At 41.1% G+C, this 20127-nt stretch overlaps 1 protein-coding gene across 1 annotated transcript; it reads left to right on the top strand.

Annotated features, from left to right (window-relative positions):
• Positions 1-4277: 4277 nt before the first annotated feature.
• Positions 4278-17383, top strand: SUB1 (SUB1 regulator of transcription). The gene is made up of 5 exons (XM_080933633.1): positions 4278-4399; positions 6366-6438; positions 9091-9213; positions 12932-13040; positions 14428-17383. The coding sequence occupies exons 2-5, from the start codon at positions 6367-6369 to the stop codon at positions 14505-14507; spliced, it is 384 nt and encodes a 127-aa protein (XP_080789759.1). The 5' UTR covers positions 4278-4399; position 6366; the 3' UTR covers positions 14508-17383.
• Positions 17384-20127: the final 2744 nt, after the last annotated feature.

Here is a 20127-nt window from a genome sequence, read left to right as displayed (position 1 = left end):
GCTCACCAGCCTGTAACGTTTTAACCCATTTATACTATTCTACGTCTGCCACATGGCTAGTCGCCTCTCCTTAGTTTCATAGGTCTGACGTCCTCTGAGTCCGGGGTGAATTTCCTGCTTACCTGACTCTTCCTGGAGTTCCTATTTCTCTATGGGAACTCCCACCTTCAACTTCCTCCCTTTTGCTAAAAGGCCACCAGCTTTTCATCCACAGATGATACTTTTACGTGGTACAAGAGATTGTTCCTACAGGTCATGGTTGGTGAGGTCTTGACCTGACTGTAGGCCTTCTTTGCTCTCCTTGCTCTGTGAAGCTGCGTCAGTCTTCCCTCTCCACAGAGATCCTTCTCCCCCAAGTCTTCAGGTACAGAGCCCCTTTCACATCCCTCCCCACCTGCCTGATGAAGCACAGGCTAGCTTTGCTCTCAGAACCCTGAATGAGATTATGTCAAGCTGAGTCCTTTGAAGAAATATCCTAAGAAATGGTGATTTGGTCTGTCTTCCATTGCATGCAGAAAGCCATAAGATTCTTTGGGGAGAGTTGGTTTTCACATACCAAGGCCTGAAAATAGTCTGGATCACTGGAAGCTAGCCACTGAGGTTATAAGATTTTGAATAACCAAATTCTTTGAGGCCACTCTTATCCTGCGCTAGCTCTTTATTTCCCCACAACATGTATTTCTTAGAATTAGGCCCAGAATGCATGATTCTAGCTCAAATAGCCTGTGTCCACGATTCCTTGATGATTTTGTCTAAAAAGCACCATGCTGTGATCATTTCTTCCGATATCATTGTCTTGTGGATCCTCGGGTATATGCAAATTTATTAAAAGCTTTTGCATTTTTCTCTCATTTATCAGATTCAGTATTAATTAGATCCCTAGATCCAGCTACAGAGCTTGTCTAAGAATCACTGTAGGCTGGAGAGAGAGCCTTCTCTTCCCTAATCCCCAAAGTGTCTTTGGACTTCATGGTTTCTTCTGAGCTATTCTGGGAAAAGAGTGAGCAACTTTTCAAAGGCACAGAGGAGGAATCTTCCCTCCTGACTATTCCCTTTCAGTGTCAGGGACATCTAAGAGGGTGGGTGTGGGGACAGAGGCTGGTATTTTTTTGACTAAGAACAATTTATAATTTATACCTGAAATCTCATAGTTTAATGGTCCAATAGCTAACATCTGACTCCTGTGCGCTACTGTAACGTGCTGACGAAATGCTGTGTGGAGAAGGGCAAGGCTCAGAAGTAGCAGGAAGAGCTGTTGCTTGATGCACACATGGACAGGAATGCTCACTATTCGGGGCTTCCTTTTACGGTGTTAAAAGAGGAGTATTTGGGGCTTCCTTTTATGGTGTTAAAAGGAGGAGGAGTTTGGTTACTAGGCATACTAATTTGGGTGGTTTTCTATTTTGATCAACTGTTTTCAAGTTGTGTAACCTTTTTTCTACCGAGCATGTCCCTACCTGTAATGTATCTGATTCTGGTTACCTATATGTCCCATTGTGAGTATGGGTAAGATGCTAAGTAGAAGAGTTCCTCTAAATGCTCACTTAGATGACAGTTTTTCTTATTGCAGAGGATCTGAGCTCGATTCTTGGCACCAAAATGGGTGGCTACAACCACGTGTAACCGCAGCGCCTAGGGAGCTCTATGCCTCTGACCCCATCAGGCATTTTGATGTGTTGATTTTTATGTGTATGGTGTGTGTGTGGGTATACACATGTGTGCATGTATGCTTGTGGTTGCACGTGCAATAGCTGGAGGTTGGCTGCTTTGGGATGTGTTCCTCTATTGCTATTCTTTCTGGTGTTTTGAGACGGGGTGTTTTGGTGAATGTGGAACTCTGACTCAGCCAGTGGTTGGCCGAGACACCAGGCCCTCTCTGATCTGCATTGCTGTCCTCTCCCACCCTCACCCCATGCTTGTGTTTCAGAGGAGAGCTGCCACACCCAGCTTGTGGGTGCTGGGGAGCCTAACCAAGGTCCTCAGACGTACACAGTAGTGAGCTCTTGACCCATGGAGCCATCTCCCTGGCCCTGTCGGGGTTCGTTTTTATTATGATTAGATGCTTCACAAAATGTATTTTACAAGTCTAGTTGCAGTTTTGTCTGCATTTGGTTTTTTATAAGTCAAGTGGTTCTAAAAAGATTCAGAGAGGGATGCTTGCACAAGACTGTGACTCAGTCTCCTCTGTTGTCTGCCTTTCACTCCCTTAACATATACCACTCACCCATTCCTTCCTCCCAGCTCCTCACAGACTTCTTCTGTGAGGGTGGAGGAGGCAAGACTGGGGTACCTCCCAAAGGTCGGTTTTTATTTTTTGATTTTGATTGTTGTTGTTGTTGTTCTTCTTCTTCTTCTTCTTCTTCTTCTCCTCCTCCTCCTCCTTCTTCTTCCTCTTCCTCTTCTTCCCCCCCCCCCCGATTTTTGAGACAGGGTTTCTCTGTGTAGCACACACACAAATCTTGAAACACATTCTGTAGATAGACCAGGTTTGTTTGGAATTTACAGAGACACACCTGCCTCTGCCTCTGCCCCTCTGCCTCTGCTTCCCAAGTGCTGGGATTAAAGGCCTGTATCACCTGGCTTGCTCCCTCAGGTTTTTATGTACCACCTTTATCTTGCCTTCTGTGTTACCTCTGGTCTGCAGCAGAGCCTCTCTTTTGGATATGTCCATTTTCCTTTTTGCTTTTCTGCCCCTCTCTGTCACCTTGACATTCCTTCCCATTTGTGCCACATTCTGAATCCTAAAGATGTTACCTGCTAAATAAATGTTGCCTTAGATTTACAAAATCCGAAATGATCTTTATCAATGCTTCCCCCTCCCCCAGTTATTAGTTCTGTCCATTGCTATAAAATTTAACTTGAGGAAAGAACTCATCTCAGCTGCTCCAGTTGCTGTAATTACAATCTCCATGCCTGGTTACAATTCAATTTCAAACCTTTTATTTTAATGTTTATGGAAGTATAGCTTTACACTATAAAAAGCACAAATTGTAAGTGAAATATTTTATCTGCATACTATGTGCAACTACAGTCCAGACCAAGATATTTTCCACACCAGGCAAATTGTTCCATATTGCCCCCAGTGACCTCCTCCAGGGCAACCTGTTTCTATGTTTGCCTGTGTTTAGAGCTTCATAGACAAAGACTTCTTCCTTGTTTTATTTTCCGACAGTGTTGCTCTAGTTGGACACTGCACTTAGTAGGGGCATGCTGGGGTACTTCCATACCCTTAGTAGGTAATACAGAATTTGAATCATTTATTACTTTTACAGATGTTTAATGTGAAGACAATGGTCATTTCAACTCTCAGAATCCGTAAAATGCCTTATGTAAATCTTTGTGATAAGCAGATAATTCTGATTATTGTTGGCTACAGTAGGAAATCACCAAACGCATGTCTTAAGCCATCTGCTTGTAGTTATTTGTGCTGGTGGAATGGATTTCCCCTGCAAGACGCTGCTCCCGTGTGTAGACAAAGGGTTGGAGATTCAACATGGCTCCTGGTTTCCATCTACGGTTTCCATCTCCTGTATTCTAGGCTGGTGGTGAGGCGGAACACCAAGTCCATGGTAACCTGCAGAGGAGGAAGCTGCAGAGAGAAAGGGAACTCAGAGGGGGCCAGGGGAAAATGCATCCCACAAGGACACACCCTGACCTCCCACCGGCTCTAATTCTTACTTTCACCACTCGTAATAATGCCGTCATATTATGACTGTCTCAGAGCACCAATTGACTGATTAACTCAGAGCCATCAGGATCCAGTCTCCCCTGAAAAGGTCATCAGCTGATAACCAGATCCCCAATAAATGAGCCCACAGGGGGATTTTATATTCAAACCACAATTACTTTGGATCCCTAGTACTTCAGTTTAAGAATAAAGGTTTTGTGGCTAAGGACATCTGTAATATTTCTTTGACTTTTTGAATTAAATAGTGTGCCTCTCTGTCTTGCTTCCTTTAGAGTTTAGAGTTTGAGTCAGATATTAAAGGTGGAACAGGAAAATCATTTGTGGGCAAATGGGTCGGCATATTGTTCTTTCTCAGTATAGCCCCGTCATTTCAGTACAGCATTTATAGAGCAAGCGCAAAGCTCCGTGGTTGTCATTTATGTTTCATTATATTTCATTTACACCTCATTCTCTTTCAGGTCAGGCCCAAAGTGTGTGGCATTTCACGGTGGCGCCACCTCCCTTTTAGGAGCATTCGGTTCAGGATCTGTAGCGGTCCCTTTAAGGCCCTGGAAAGGGCCGGCTGTCGGTTGGGCGGCGAGGCCACGCCCCTTCACGTGTCCTTCGAGCCATTGGGCGGAGCCTGAGCATCTAAATTGCCGTCACTTCCGACTCTCTGTCAGTCCGGAGCAAGCAAGCGAGCCTGAGGCTGTTGGACGGCTGGAGCAGAGCGTGAGTACGCGGGACCCCGGGCCCATCCCTCGAGGCTGCGGCCGGGCCGACCCCGGGCTGCCGCGACCCCTCCGTTCCCCTTGCCCGCCACGGCTGGGAGAAATATCTCTGAAGGGCTTCCACTCTTGCCCGCGGCCCCGCGGGCCTCATGTGGGGGCCACTCCGGGAGCCGAGGCGGTGGGCGCGTGCGGGCGAGCGGCCGGGAGCCGCGGGTGAAGGCCGCGCGCCCCTCGTACTGTGGCGGGGCTCCGGGCGGAGGGGCTCGCGGTCAGCATTGAGGCTGCGCTTGCCCACCCCTCCCCGTACCGCCGTACTCGGGAAGGCCCCCGGGGGACGCTGGCCCCGCTGGGTTGAGGGGCGGGGGGCCCGCCTCGGCAAACATGGCTGGGCTCTAGGGCGAGGATAAAATGGCGCTGGCGCAAGGCCCTCCTCTCCCGCACGCTCTCGGCGCCCCACGCCCCCTTCCTGAGACCGGTCCTAGCCCCAGCCTTCGCCTCGGGGCTTTCTGGAGCTTCCTGGACGAGACCCCCCACGGCGCCCCGGGCTTTCTCGGCCACTTGCCCACGGGTGCCTTGCACTCTGGGATGTTTTCAGTACTCCTCCCCCAAGCAAGTCACCGAGTGATCAGGCTGAACTCCACGATCACGCCTTTAGTTACCTTTTGCTAGGATTACGAAGCCCCCTGGCCCCAAAGAAACCACCCCGTTAAAGTTGAAAATCCAAGTATATAGGGAACGGCCTGGCTTTAGTTACCATTAACATTGTTTTCTTATTGGGTAGATTTAGGTTAGATAATGACGTGGTTCTTTGAAGTAATTTTAGTTCCCTAGGCAGCTTTTCGTAATGGGAGATAGATATGGCTGGCTGTTTGCAAGGGAGAAATTTATGTTCAAGTTAATTATCTTTCAGAAGCAGGTTTTGTGTAGTTGAACTTGATTTTGGGAACTTGCTTGGGAAACTTGACTTTGGAGGTCAGGTTGTGAAATGGAGCAGTAAGAGGAGAGCGAATGAAACTGGTTATGAACCTTGCTGCTCCCTCCAGTGTTTATTACCCTCAGCGGACTGACCACTTGGGTTCTGTATGGTCGTGGACAGGATTTGGATAGCCCACTTTTGCCTTGACCTCCTATTTTGAACATTGAATGCCAGTTTGGTCTGTAGAGAGCTGGGTTATAATTTTTTTTGACGTAGGAGGTGGGAATTGAAGTATTTTTCTTTAGCATTTACAGAATGTGTTGTTCGTTAGGCCCTTTAAGCCATACAGAAATCAATACGTGTATTTAGATGGAGAGAGCAGAAGAACGTTTGGTAAATAGCTTTTGCCACCTAGTTTTACCACCTGGTGGAAGTATCTTGAAAGGACTTAGGGCATGCCTAAGGACTTACTGAAATGTGGGTTAGACTAAGATGGTCTGCCCTTTGTTTTATGCTTGGGCACTAAATAAACAGCAAGCTCTGTGCTGTGTGCCTGTTGGGTGAGTTTTGCCTTGCACATGAAGCTTTCAAATTTTATATATTTCCAAAAGTAGAAAATCAGTTCAAAATTATTGTGAATTGTATATAACATTGTGAACTTTGGTTGTTGCCAGTTATTTTGATATACATTTCTTTTTATTTTAAAGTAATTATTCTCAACTGCTTTCTTGTGGTCTACCCACAAACTTTATAACCTCTCTAAATGAGTTGTTAAAGAGACCCATTGACTGACTTTGAGAAGGTGAAGGAATGCGCACATGGCTTTTCTTGTCCTGTTTAGAGTATTTGGCTGTGCTTGTTACTTGCAATTTAGACGATGTGTGTTTAGTGTAAAGATTCCAGTACTACAAAAGGCAAGAATGAGCCATGGAAGGTTTTTTTTTGTTTTGTTTTTTTTTTTTTTTTTGTTTTGTATTTTGGAGTGGGAGAGCTAAGATGAAGGTACTAAAACATCTTGTAAATTATTCATGTGATGTCTTTTTTTTTTCAGAATGCCTAAATCAAAGGAACTTGTTTCTTCAAGCTCTTCAGGCAGTGATTCTGACAGCGAAGTTGAAAAAAAGGTGACTTTTCCTGTAACAATTTCTTTTATAGTACAGCAAAATGTATGTACATTAATTATTCTATAATGCCAACATTCAGTTTTGAAGAGAAAGGCCTGTTAGACTTTTTAGATAGGTTTTGCTATGCATCCTAGACTTCTCCAACCACCTCAGTTTTCCCTGAGGGCTGGGATGATGGTACCAATGCTAGGCTCAGAATGTAAGAGAGAGAATCTGCAAGGGCATTTTGTAAAGAAAAATGACAAATGGATTCCTTGAGTAGAATATTAGATTCTAGACTCATTTGCAGTCCTTACATCAGATTTAAGAGGCCTTTGTGTTACACTTGGGGTTATATCTCTAGCCCTCTTATTTGCAACAGGGTCTCAATAAGTTGTTGGGCTGACCTTGGACTTTTGTTCTTATGCCTCAGCCTCATGAGTAGGGGCCCAGTTCAGACTAAACAAGTCCTCCATTGAGCACCTTTAGTAACCAAAAGTCAACAGTTCTATGCTTTCTTAGACTCTAGAGCCTTAGAATCCTAGTTAGGCCAATGACACTACTTACCATTAATTAGACATCTCTTTCATTCAAAAACCTGATTAATCTACCCTGCTGTGGTGGCTCAGCTGAGTTTGGTCTCTCTGTTCTTCCATGTGGTAGAAGAGACCCCATTATACCAAGTTTGCCCTATAGCCTCAGGTATCCACATACAGGCATCACAAGTACAATAGACACAAGGTGATAAAAATAAAATTTCCAAAACTCTGCCTAACCTATAAGTAGTGAGTCACTATTGGGCTGCATGAAGTTTTAAATGAAAACATTGATGTTGACAGATTTCTCAGTCACTGCTCCCCTGTTCCAAATTTACTGAATTTTAGTTTTGATACATTTTAACTTTAAAAGTTAATTCACTTTTAGTAACTAAAGTCATAAAGCACAGGAACATAAAATTACCCATATTGTCAGATAAGCTTTTTCTGTGTTAGGAGATCCTTGTTTTGTCAACTTCATTCCACTCAGTTGATCACAGCAGTGAAGTGTGACGAAGCAGTTCACCTTGTGGTCAAGACTTCCTTCCACACAGATGTGTCTTAATAGAAATTTATATCTGAATAGGCATTTATATCCTAGAAATTGAGCAAATTGTATTTACCCTTATTTGTTTACTTACTTTGTTGACCGTAAGTAATCAGTCCATCCATGGCTTACAAATGTGCAAAAGCAGCAGGCAAGGCTAGTTTCCTAGTTCAGTGGTGAGTGCTGACCTATCCCTCAGAAAGCCCCCAGTTTGATCCCCTAGCACTAGAGATGGAAGCAGGAGGGTTAGAAGTTCAAGGTCACCTGGGATACTGGGGAGCCTGTTTTTATTTAAAGCAGCAGCCCCCTTGTTTCCATTTTTTTAAAAATTTTTTAAAAGTTTTTGTTATTGTTTAGGTTTTGTTTTTTGCCTCTGTACTACCTAAGAAAAGGGAGCTCCATAGGAAAATTCAGGAAAGTTGGAGCCTATACGTGTGAAGATAGACTATGATATCATTTATAATTTTGAAATAAGGCTGCAAACACAGATAGTTGTACTTGAAGTCTTTTTAGAATGTATTGATATAACTTCTAAGTGTGTGTATATAACTGATATTGAGGTTATTTGTTGGGCATGCGCCAGTCCAGAGCATAGCCTTCTTGCTTGAGGGGTTTTGTAGCTTGTCTCACATAGTACTATTAATCCTGTAAATGTTTACATTAAACACATCCATAGTTTTCATTTTATATTCTTATTCTAGCCTCAAGAAATTTAATATAGTAAGTTTAGTAATAGTAAACTAGTTTGTACTTGTCTACTAAGAAGGAACTTGCCTGCCCTCTACTGTTTGGGCTGGGAATTTAACATGAGTTTTTAAAATTTTTATTTTTTAGCTTTTAGCTCATTTTGAGAATAAGGAGGCTATATAAAATTCTTTTATACTAGTGCTGCTTCTAAAATATTAAGAGATTGAGTGCTAGTTTTATCACTATCTATCTTCAATATTCTTAGTGCCTGGAGAATTGAGTTTTCAGTGCCTGGCATAAGATAATACCTTCTTTTACCTAGGCATACTCCCCTCCCCCCAGGAGATAGAGTTCCATTGTATAGCCCTGACTGGCCTGGAGCTTGCTATGTAGTAGAGGCTGGAAGCATTCATTCTTGAAAACAATACAGATTCTTTTTGGAATAGATAAGGAATTAGTATTCATGTTTTAGTCATAAATACGTTAGTTTTGTTTTTTGTTTTTCAGCTTTCCTGCCTCAACCTTAGTCAAGGTTACAGGGTATACCGGTATACTTTGTTTTTTTTTTTTTTTTTTTTTTTTTTTTTTTTTTAAAAGGATTAAAATAATAAGAGGAAAGTTTTGGTAAACTTGTAGTTTCCAAAAGTTTATTCAGAGGTTATAGGCCGCTTCTCACTTCCTGAGAGTAGTGTATGGGTTCTAGTCCACAAGATCACTACGTTAATATCTGAGGTATCTTTGGGGGTTTTGAGAATAGACTATAAAAACACAAACGTTAGTTATGAGAAGAGTACATTCATAGTTAAAAATTTTAATGTACATATTTTTTAATAAGTCAAAAATTTGACTCTTTAATGAAGTGCTTTGAACTTTACATGTGAGTATTGCTTTTTTTTTTTTTAGTTAAAGAGGAAAAAGCAAGTTGTTTCAGAGAAACCTGTGAAGAAGCAAAAGCCTGGTGAGACTTCTAGAGCTCTGTCATCCTCCAAGCAGAGTAGCAGCAGCAGAGATGATAACATGTTCCAGGTAAAGTCGGATTGCATTCTGTCCACTGGAGCAGATCCTTCATGTGATAGCACACCACAGTGTCTGTGATGTAATCCTCTTGATATTTATTAACAATTGAATAGGAAGTGAAGGTAAAGTCTAGAAGTCTAGTTTTACTATATTTAACTAGTACAAATCTAAAGGTTACAGAAAGCCAAAAAAAGATTTAGAACTGTATATTTGGGAAGCAAATTTGAGTAAGTAGGTTGAGTATTTGACTAGAAAGTGTAAATTTGATAGTATTTTAGAGAAATGGCCTCAAAGAAACAGAAGGCTGGGGACATGTAGTGCATGTGTAAAGAGCTGGAGTTGCTAGCATGTGTGGACCTGGAGTCTGAGCTTAACTGGAGAAGGGGTGGTGGGTAGAATGGATGTAGTGAGATGGGGAAGCCCAGGAAGGGTGCTTGACATCTTGACTTTATTATGTGTTTTTAGCAACTCTGTATTTGCTTCACTGCAAACACTGATCTGTGACATGAGTGAGGCATTGTGAGCAAGTGATGCTGTGACTGTGGGGGCAATTCTAGACTTTGATTTGTATTGATGAGGAAGAGATAGTGATGAAGAAGGACCAGTCGTGAGTGAGGTAGACCTGGTAGTGAATGTGGCCACTGAGGACAGTCTCCTGTAGTACCTGGGCGTCTTGGCTGGAAATTATTCTTGTTGGCTTTTACATATGCTCAACTAAATAGCCAGCCAAAGAACACAAAAACCAAAGAGAGGAGTCATTAGCAGTTTGTGAGAGATTTGCAAATGGATGATGAAAGAAGAAAGGATGTAAATTGATAAAGTGGTAAAAGAAAACTAAAAGTAGTAGAAGAAAGTCGTAGACAAAATGTAAATTAGTTAGAGGTTTCAATTCTTTGACTTCAATATAATTTGAGGGCATGTTAGTTTGATAGAGAATATAGGTGAAGGTATGTGATGAATGCTATTTTTGATTAAATGGATAATAAATTGGATGCTCACTGTGCTCTGTATTTCATTCAGGCTGTTTTAATAATCCACATAGAATGTGATCTGTAACCTAGTGGAATTTAAGTGGACCTTGATTACACATACTTAGTAAAAACTACAATAAGTCCTGATAAGTAGTGGGCATATTGAGAGAGCAGGCCTGAGAATCTTGTTTAAAAGGAGTGACACCTAAATCTTAAGATGTGGGCCAGCTCTGCAAAGTGTGTGGACAAAGGAAGCATTTTCAAGAGCAGGAACTTGAGTTAATATCATGAAGTGGGAAGCAGCTTGGGCTGTGTATGAATTAGAGAGCCTCTGTGGTTGAAGCCAAGAAAATTTTGCTGAGATTCAGAAGTCTATTTGGTGAAGATCTTCCAGGGCCATTTGACTTAAGTACAAAAGAAACTGTTTGGGGCAGGACACATATAGTTGGAGTATTTCCTAGTGTCTGTAAAGAAGCACTTTGGAATACACAGTGTCAGAACTGTGTCTTGGGTTTTCCTTCATCAGTGCTATATGGTGTGTTTTCCTTTTTACTTGTAGATTAATGACACCTCTGGTCTGGTGGGTGGGTGGGGTCTGAGATGAGGGCCTTTTATAGCCCTGGCTACACTGGAAGTCACTATGTAGAATAGGCTAGATTTGAGTTTTTAGTAATCCTCCTGCTTTTCCTTAAGTGCAGAGGTTGTAGACATGTACTACCATGGATCTACAGGTTCTGTTTTGTTAGACATTTTTGATAAATGGGGTTTATTTTTAGGGGATAATTTTCTCACTCTGGAAAAAGAGCTTTGGTTCTTTGTTTGGTTTCTTGAGACAAGGTTTTTTGTGTAGCCTGGCTGCCCTAGAACTAGTTCTATACTCTACAGATCAGAGCTAGTTGTAGACTCACAGAGATCCACCTGTAGTGTACATCTCTAATTCTGCTTGTTATGAAGACGTTTGTCTTAGTCAGTGTTGTATTGCTGTGAAGAGACACCACGACAGCAGCAGCTCTTAGGAAAACTTTGAATTGCAGCTGGCTTACAGTTCAGAGTTCCTTGTCACCATGGCAAGATGCATGGTGGCAGGTAGGCAAATGTCTTGCTGGAGAGTAGCTGGGTGTAGTTTTATGAGACCTCAAAGCCCACTCCCACAAGTGTGTTCAATGTTGCAGGATATTTGATCACACTGTGAACCTGGAGACAGTTATTTACTGAAAAACCTGTTTTTAGTTGTGGTGTGGCTCAGACTTAGCACATACCTTTAATCAAAGCCCGTTCTGCTTGAATATTGTAAACGAGATTAAATAAAACAATCAGTTATAGGAAGTGAGCATAGGATCAGTAAAAAACCATAGAGTAAGAGTAAGTAAAAAAACAGAGTAACCATAGGAGTCAGGAGAACAGATTAATGCACAGGAAGTAGAAGGGAGGGACATTGGATTTGAAGGAGTTTGAAATGCTGTGAGAGAGAAGGGAGTAACCTTCCTGGTGGGACTTTGACTAAGAAGGAAGGCCAGCTGGGGACTTTCTCTGCCTCTCTGAGCTATCAGTTTCCCACCCCAGCATCTGGCTCCCAAGACTTCATTGGTAAAATCAAATGATTGTGATTTTAAAAAAATAAACAAAAACAAAATAACACACTTCCTCCAATAAGGTCATATCAACAGTTTCAGTCCTCTAGGCCAGGCATTCAAGCTCATGAGACTTGGTGGTGGTTCCTGTTCAACCAGTATCCACCCTGGGTAGCCTAGAACTTGCTATGTGTGAACCAGGCTAACCTTGAACACAGCTGACTGCCTCTGCCTCCTGAGGTGTTTCATTTTTTGAGTTTACTCTGTTAGGCTGTAGACATCTGATTTAGGTTGAGACAGATAGAACTGCTGTTATTCTCTGAGTGGCTTATTTCACTTAGCACAATGCTGTAGCATAGACAGGATTGCCTATATAAAGGTTGAATAGTGTTCCATTGCATGTGTAAGCCACATTCTATGTATCTTCATCTAAGGATGGACTTTTGGATTGCTTCTACTTCTTAAGTCTTATGAATAGTACAATTAAGGACATGTATAATCTTTTGGGAGACCATACTGCCAGTTGTTTGGGATGTACAGTTATGTGCCGCCTCTAATGTCAGTCAGTTGAACACATATACAGTGAGGATTCTATAGGCTTGGCACCATAGTGTATGCATTGTCTTACTGGGTGCATTCTGATGTTCACACAGTCTTTTGAATATGCATTTGTCAGAATATACAATCTGTTAAGTATATATCTTACCCCAAAGTGAGATTTTTAAGAACATGTAATGTTTCTATTTTTGTTAAAGGATATCCATTCTACTTACTGTGTTATTTTATTAATTTATTAATTTAAAATTATACATTTTAAAGTGAGGCTGAAGAAAGATAGATAGCTCAATAAGCAGACCTGCCTGTACAGACATGAGGACCTGAGCAGTAACATTCGGCACCCCCTTTAGGTAGTTGGATTTGTCTGCAGATGGCAATAATCCTAACACAGAGGGGTAGAAATGGCAGATCCTGAGTACTATGTGGCCAACTTAGCCGTGAGCTTCTAGTTCACAGAGAGATCTCAGTGCAAGGCAGAAAATGGTAAAGATGTCTGAATTCATTCTCTGGACATATGCATATACCCCACCTATTACAGCTGAATATTTATTCCAGGATTCTAAGTGCAAGGTATGAATATAAATTCAAAACCTTTCTTTTTGCATTTTCTTTCTTCCTCTTTGCTAGATTGGAAAGATGAGATATGTCAGTGTTCGGGACTTTAAAGGAAAAATTCTAATTGATATTAGAGAATATTGGATGGACTCAGAAGGTGAAATGAAACCAGGGAGAAAAGGTGAGGTTTTATGTCTTGAGTTTGATGTTAATGTTGATTAAAAATGTACCTTATATTGTTACAGGGTATACAGGTTAAGGATTGGCCTTACTTGGTTGATCCTTTTATAATCAATTTGTAATGAAACTTAGTAAAACAGCATCCTAATATGTTGATCACTAACATTATTGCACTACTTTGGAAACTGTAAAATGAGAAACAGAAAACTCCTGGGTTTAGTGTTTGTGTTGGATTTAGCTCCAGCAGGATGTTCTTTAATACAGAATCCTTAAAGGTCTCTGTCCTCTTAGTGTTGGTGCTTTGCCCAGTACCAAGACTCTTATCTTGTAGAAACAGTTTATTCTGTTACCAAGTAGCTAGAAAACCATCATGAATACCTGTGAGTATTGAGGAGGGTGTTTGTAGACACATTAAACTGACAAAGGAATGTGGGCTGCCCCACCTGCCTGAGGCCTTGGTGAAACCACTGGGCCCCATGTGTGCAACTGCCCTCTACCTTCAGACTGGGTCAGAATAAACCCTTCTTCTCTTAAGTTGCCTTTGTCTCATTTTGCACAAGAAAACCAAATACAAGTTGGTGAAGGAATTCAGTTGGCCTCAAAGGCTTTCCTACTGCTGCCTGTTGCGTTCTCCTTTGCAGTTTCGTGGTTCCTCAGTAGTTTTCTAGGGAAAAAAAAACTGTTTGCTAAGGTTTCATATTACCTGATTTAATATAGTATAACTACCTTTTAATGCATAAGTCTTATTTACTGATTAAGAAACTGAGTCTAGTGATGGTGAAGCTGAGTGTTGCTCTTGATAGAGTGCACTTGGACCTGTATCTGAATTGTGCATCCCACCATGCCCCTTTTGAGTCACTAAGGAGTTTCCCAAAGTGCAGTGGATGCTTATGGAAGAACTCAGCACAGAGCTGAACATCTTGAAATTTGGTGGAAATATGGTGGAAATATGGAACAAATGTTGGAAGAGACAGGATGTAAAACTGCCAATCTCTGATGCCAAATCTGGGTCATTTTAGACTACATATTTGTAAAATATTTTCAGATTATTCTTTACTGGCCAAAATAGGCATTATGTAGATGTACTGTTAGAAGTTAACTGAATATAAAATTGTGCCTGTGTCTAATAAATGTAAGATTTTAATATCAATATAGATCGGTCACAAAACTTCACTATTCTAGTGCTATGCCATTCAGAAGGGCAGTTTGGAGGCTGGTGAAGTAGCTCTGTAATAGAGGATGTATGTGGAATGCCTGAGATCTGGGTTCTGTGCTCAACACTTAAAAATATACATATGCAAAATGACAGTTTTGATACAAATGTTTGGACATACCAGAATCCCCCAAAAGGCTTGGTTTTCACCTTCTATTTCTTAAACCTTGTTTAGGTATTTCTTTAAACATGGAACAGTGGAGCCAGCTGAAGGAACAGATCTCCGACATAGATGATGCAGTGAGAAAGCTGTAAACTCTGAGCCATAGCAAACCTGTACTGTTGTAGTTGTTTTAATCTGTCTTTTTACATTGGCTTTTGTTTTCTAAATGTTGTTTTCCAAGCTGTTGTATATTTGGATTGCAGAGCAATTTGTAAGACAAATACTTTTTTTTAATGTGCATTATTAAAATGTTCTAAGTGAAGCTAATTGTCAACTTTATTAAAGAGGATTGCTTTGTGCCCCTACCTAGTGTAAAATAAAGTCAGATCATTACAATCAATCATAACTGTGGTAGCCTTTTTTGATCAAAAAAACCTAGTTACTGTTTAAGGCCAAAATAACCACCTTTGTAGGCACATTGTTGAGCCACTTTACATTCAGAAGAGTTTGTATTGCATTGGGCTTAGACTGCTTGTGAAATGTATACTCAGTCTCCTTTCCAACCAGATGTGCTGGATTTTCCTCCCCAGGACTTCTCCCCACCACTATACTTCACCTTTCCTTCAGTTTTCTTAGTGTTCGAGTTCTACATCACTTTTTAACTCAGATATATTATGCTGATTTGGAAAGTTAAACTGTCAGTGTTGTTGCCTCCTGAGTCTACTGTGTTAGTTATTAGCAGATATGTTTGGTAGCATGGCTTACATGAGAACTCCAAGGGGGTATATCATTATTCATAGTGCTCTGTTGTAGATGTTACTTAGTCTACAGAACATAGTGACTAATGTCTGATGAGCTGTCTATCTGTAAACATTTGTGCTGGGATGATGGTTATAAAGTCAGATAGAGCTAGATTAGACTTGTAAAAATTGTGAAACTTACTGGCCTACTATTCTAATAATGCTTGTGGATTATATGTTGTCAGACATGTCACTGAGCTTTATTGTCATGGTAGGTTATGTGGCCAGTTTTTAGAGTTGGCTGTTTTACCGTTAATCTGGACAAGAGACTTCCAGACTTGATGTTAACTCAAGTTTGATAGACATTTTCACTGGTTTTCATTTAACCATGATTAAACAGGCATGTTTCAGGGCTATTGCCCCAATGAAAGGGTGTAGTGTTCAGAGGGAAAATGTTTGCAAAGGAACAGTCACACTGGAGGAAGCTAGCCTGTGATGAGAAAGGAAACTAAATGGTGTGCACTTGATATGTTGGTGATAACAGTAAGATGGGTTTAGGTAGAATAATAACTAACAAGGACGATTTATAGACTTGAAAAATGCTGCCACTAAGAGCTGCCGTATCAGAATTTCACTGTCTTATTAACAGGTTTGATTCCCATTGTCTAAACATTTTATAGAACGTCAAGGATTTAATTTAAAAAACAATCTGCCAGGCCTCATGTGGTTAACTTGTCTTTCCCCACAGACATTCTTTAGGTAGCTTTTTAGTGTGTTACTACAAATTGATACTAAAAAGGGTACCAAAGTGTTTAAGATATATATATATATATCTCATTCTTGAGGGACATTCTTCTTATAATATGTTGCATTTCATTGATTAATTAGTTTTATAAAGTACTCCTTATTTGCCATTGAGAAAAGGATAGTTAGAACATAAAACTTTGGTTTTGGTGTAGATGAGGAGGGATTAATAGGTAAATTTCCTAGGCTGTGAATTCAGAGGGCATTTGTGCATTTCAGCCATCTGCTTTATAGAGATCTACAGAGATCTGTCATCTGTTACCTAGGCATTGCTAGCCGTTTAGCATAATAAAATCTCCATGTGGAAAGCTTTCTCTGGCATAATTTGTTAGGCTGAAAGGTAAATTCGTTCACTAATGTTATACCAGAGTTATTGATCTTTACCTTTGTGTTGAAAAGGAGAATTAGGCTAAAAGAAGGGACTTTTCAGATTGAAAAGGTACAGTCCCTCTTTTGTGTTCAGATGTCTTTCTCCTTAGTGTCTTAGTTTCTTTTCTGTTGCTCTGATGAAGTGTCCTGATAAAAGCAGCCTAAGGGAGAAAGGGGTTATTTTGATTACAGTCCATTGTTGCATAGCGTCACAACTGCAGGAACTCTTGACGTCTGGACACATTGCTTCATAGGCAGGAAGCTGAGAGCAGTGATTGCGTGCTCAGTTCCCTCCCCTTTTCATTTAACCTGACAGCCTGTGAGCTGCTGCTGTCCACAGTAGGCAGAGTAATTCTCCAGACATGCCTAGAGGCCTGTCTTTGAGGTGGTTCTAGATTCTGTTGAGTCAATAACACCATCATAGTAAATTTTCTCCCAGGAAGGCGGCTTGACATTTTAAAGCATAAGTATCTTACTTCTTTTGTAATTCTATAGTGATTAGATCTGCTCTTTGGTTTTGCCCTTTAATATGCACTGTAGCAAGGCTTCCAAATGGGTTTTCCTCTTTTAGAGTAAAAGCAAACTTTGGCCAATTTCTACAATCACTGAAAAAGAAAAACTTGCATTCTCTTTTGTTTTGCTTCACAAATGCCTAAAAATCTTGGGAAATACTACCTCATTACCTAGTCAAGATGCTGGGATAATCAGTCTATTCTGCATAGAATCTTGGAGTCAGCAACTTAGAGAAAACCATGGAGGAAAATGCATCCTTGCCTGGCTACAAAGGGAGGAAGGGATTGAACATTTATGTAAGTGTTCCTGACAGGAATGTTAACACAGTGCTTTCTGTAAAGCTTGAAAGTCTTACTGTTGAGTTATATTTAGGTATCTTTTTCTGGATTTCTTTGTGCTTTGCTTTATATGGAAATTAATGTAGTGAAATTAGGAAGATTTTTTTTCATAAGAAAGGCATTTTTCCAGATGAACTGTAGTGTAAACATGCATATAGTGAGACGTCTGTAATTCTGTAATTGTGGAATGCCTGTATGTTTTGTTTGGTACATCTTCCATGGAGGTGTCAATGAACCTATTACTCCACCTGTGAATATTTTAAATGTTGAAATAAAAACAAGAAATACACCCTGTGTTATCCCATTCTCACACACCTGAAGATGGGGTACCTTTATCTGTCATAAATAACGTTTCTCTGTGGATGTTCTAGAATCTACTAGCTTTAGAGTGTTAAATCTGAAGGCTTCTGGGACTTGGTGTGGGATTATTTTTCCATCCACTTGAGCCAAATGGGAAACAATGTAAATGCCAAGGAGTATACAGCATCAAGTTTTTTCAATCTGAAAATTCTTTGCAGTGTTCTATTGCAAAGAAACACCATGACCGAGTCGACTTTTATAAAAGAAAGCATTTAACGAGGCTTGCTTACCGTTTGAGAGCTTTAGTCCCATTATCCTCATGGCAGGGACCATGGTAGCTCACAGGCAGACATGGTGCAGAAGAAGTAACTGAGTTCTACATCCAGTTTTGCAGGCAGCAGGAGAAAAGACACTGAACCTGAGTTGGGTTTTTGAAACCGCAAAGCCCACCCCTAGTGACACACTTCATCCAACAAGGCAATGCCTACTCTATCAAGGCCACACCTAGTCTTTCTCAAGTAGTGCCACTGCCAAATGACTAAGCATTCAAATATATAAGCCCGTGGGAGCCGTTCTCATCTATACCATCAGTGTACTTGAGTTTTTCATTTATAAAATCTGTATCATCTTTGTCAAGTTGAATTATGCAGTTATATGGAATTCATTTACATTTCTGTTTATGGGCTTCAATAGGGATAGACACGGAAAGTAACTTAGGATGTTTATGCAACTTTCAACCTTAGAGTTTAATAAAGCATGGACTTAAATGTTCAGTCAGAAGGAAAACAAGTAGTACTTGAAATTTCTGTAGTATGGATCAAAGAAGATAATAGAATGAAAGGAATTTCATATCATGTACAGTAAATTACATGTGGTTATTTACTACAAAATGGGCTATTGATGTCCATTTAAGACAGGTCTTTGCCCTCCTGCCTAACAAGGTTTCAGAGTTTGTATTCTCTAGAGATGCTCCTTTTATCATTTTAGTCTTGGACTAATAGTAACCTGACCCTGATTGCTCCTGTGCTTTATTGCAGGCTTCTTAGAGTTTGTTGCAGGCTAGAGTTCAGTTGATTATCTTCTAACAGAATTGAGAGGTATAGTCTGAATTGAGAGCAAAAGTATTGGCAAACAGTACAGACTTTAAGACTGAGAGGGCTCCCAGAGTGCACTGGCTGGTTGTGTGTCAACTTGACACAAGCTGGAGTTATCACAGAGAAAGGAGCCTCAGTTGAGGAAATGCCTCCATGAGATCCACCTGTAAGGCATTGTCTCAACTAGTGATCAAGGGAGAAGGGCCCAGCCCATTGTGGGTGGTGCCATCCCTGGGCTGGTAGACCTGGGTCCGCTAAGAAAGCAGGCTGAGCAAGCCAGTAACATCCCTCCAGTAAGTAACATTAGCTCCTGCTTCCTGACCTGCTTGGGTTCCGGTCCTGACTTTGGTGATGAACAGCAATGTGAAGTATGAGCTGAATAAACTCTTTCCTCCCCAACTTGCTTCTTGGCTGTGATGTTTTGTGCCCTGACTAAGACACAGAGCTAGAAGACCCTTGACAAGGAGAGCTAGGTTTTTACTTGGTTTCAAGTACCCATTCCTGGTGACTCCCATTTCTCTCCTCTGTTGGCCCTATGGTGTTCATGTGTCCTTTCTGGCATGGGACTGGGTTCCACATTGTTCATAGGGGCCTCCATTTTTGTACATGGGCACAGAAACAGCTGCAATAGGGTCCTCTTTGCCAGGGTACATGTACAGACAGACTGCTTGTTAGTTGGGGTTTCCAAGCCCACTTAATGGTGTATTGGGGAGGGAGGAATTTACTGCAGGTGGAAAGGGAAGTGACCTTTTCCTTATGGGTTACCCTCTCCCAGGGCTCAGGGCTCCTGAATGACTACTGTAATTATATAATGACAAATACCACTTCCTTTGATTCTGACAACAAACTTACCTCTGAATCTCTCATGGATACAATAATCTTGTTTCAGAAAAACCGGACCAAGTACTTGTAACCATCAAAACCTAGAATGCATCTGAAATTGTGTGCAGTGACTTACTTTAGTATGTCCTGGAAGTTCTAGTTTTAACCGTCCTGTTGAAGGTGGATTTAGCTTTCAGCCTGGTTTTGTGTTGTCCTATCTCTGTGATAAAATACCCTGACTGAAACAACTTAAGGGAGAAAGTGTTTTTATTTTATTTTTTTTGGCTTAGAGTTTAAGTGTCCATCATGGTGAGGAAGACATGGCAGTAGGTACGGAAGACACAGGGGCAGGAGCGGTAATCTGACTAAACAATGGGGAAGGCCACTTAAGTGGAGAATGTAGGGCAGTTGGAGTTGCAGGGAGGGATAATGCTAAGGATATATGAGAAAGCCATTTGGAAATATTGCTTCCTAAATATACAAATACATCTATATATACAAGAGTTTAATTGGAGTTCTCCTATATAGGTTGACAAAAAGTCCAGTGCCAATTGTGGGATACTCTCTTTGAGTTGTTGTCAAGGGTGTTCCAGAGACCCTCCCATCTGCCCCCCCCCCCCCCAAAAAAAAGAGGCAAAGCTGTTGCTCTAGGTTGCCCATCAGAACTTGGTCATTTGGTAGCAGGATTAGGGAATGCACTGGCCAGCCTTCATAGCACCAGACAGTGTAATGTAGGTTGTTGAGGGGGAAAGTCTACAATTTTACTTGAACTGTGAATTCTGGGAGCTACAG

The sequence above is a fragment of the Micromys minutus genome, assembly GCF_963924665.1.
Source record: "Micromys minutus genome assembly, chromosome: 20".
Taxonomy (NCBI): Eukaryota; Metazoa; Chordata; class Mammalia; order Rodentia; family Muridae; genus Micromys; species Micromys minutus.
Note: the sequence above shows the minus strand (reverse complement) of the source record. Positions and strands in the feature narration are given on the sequence as shown.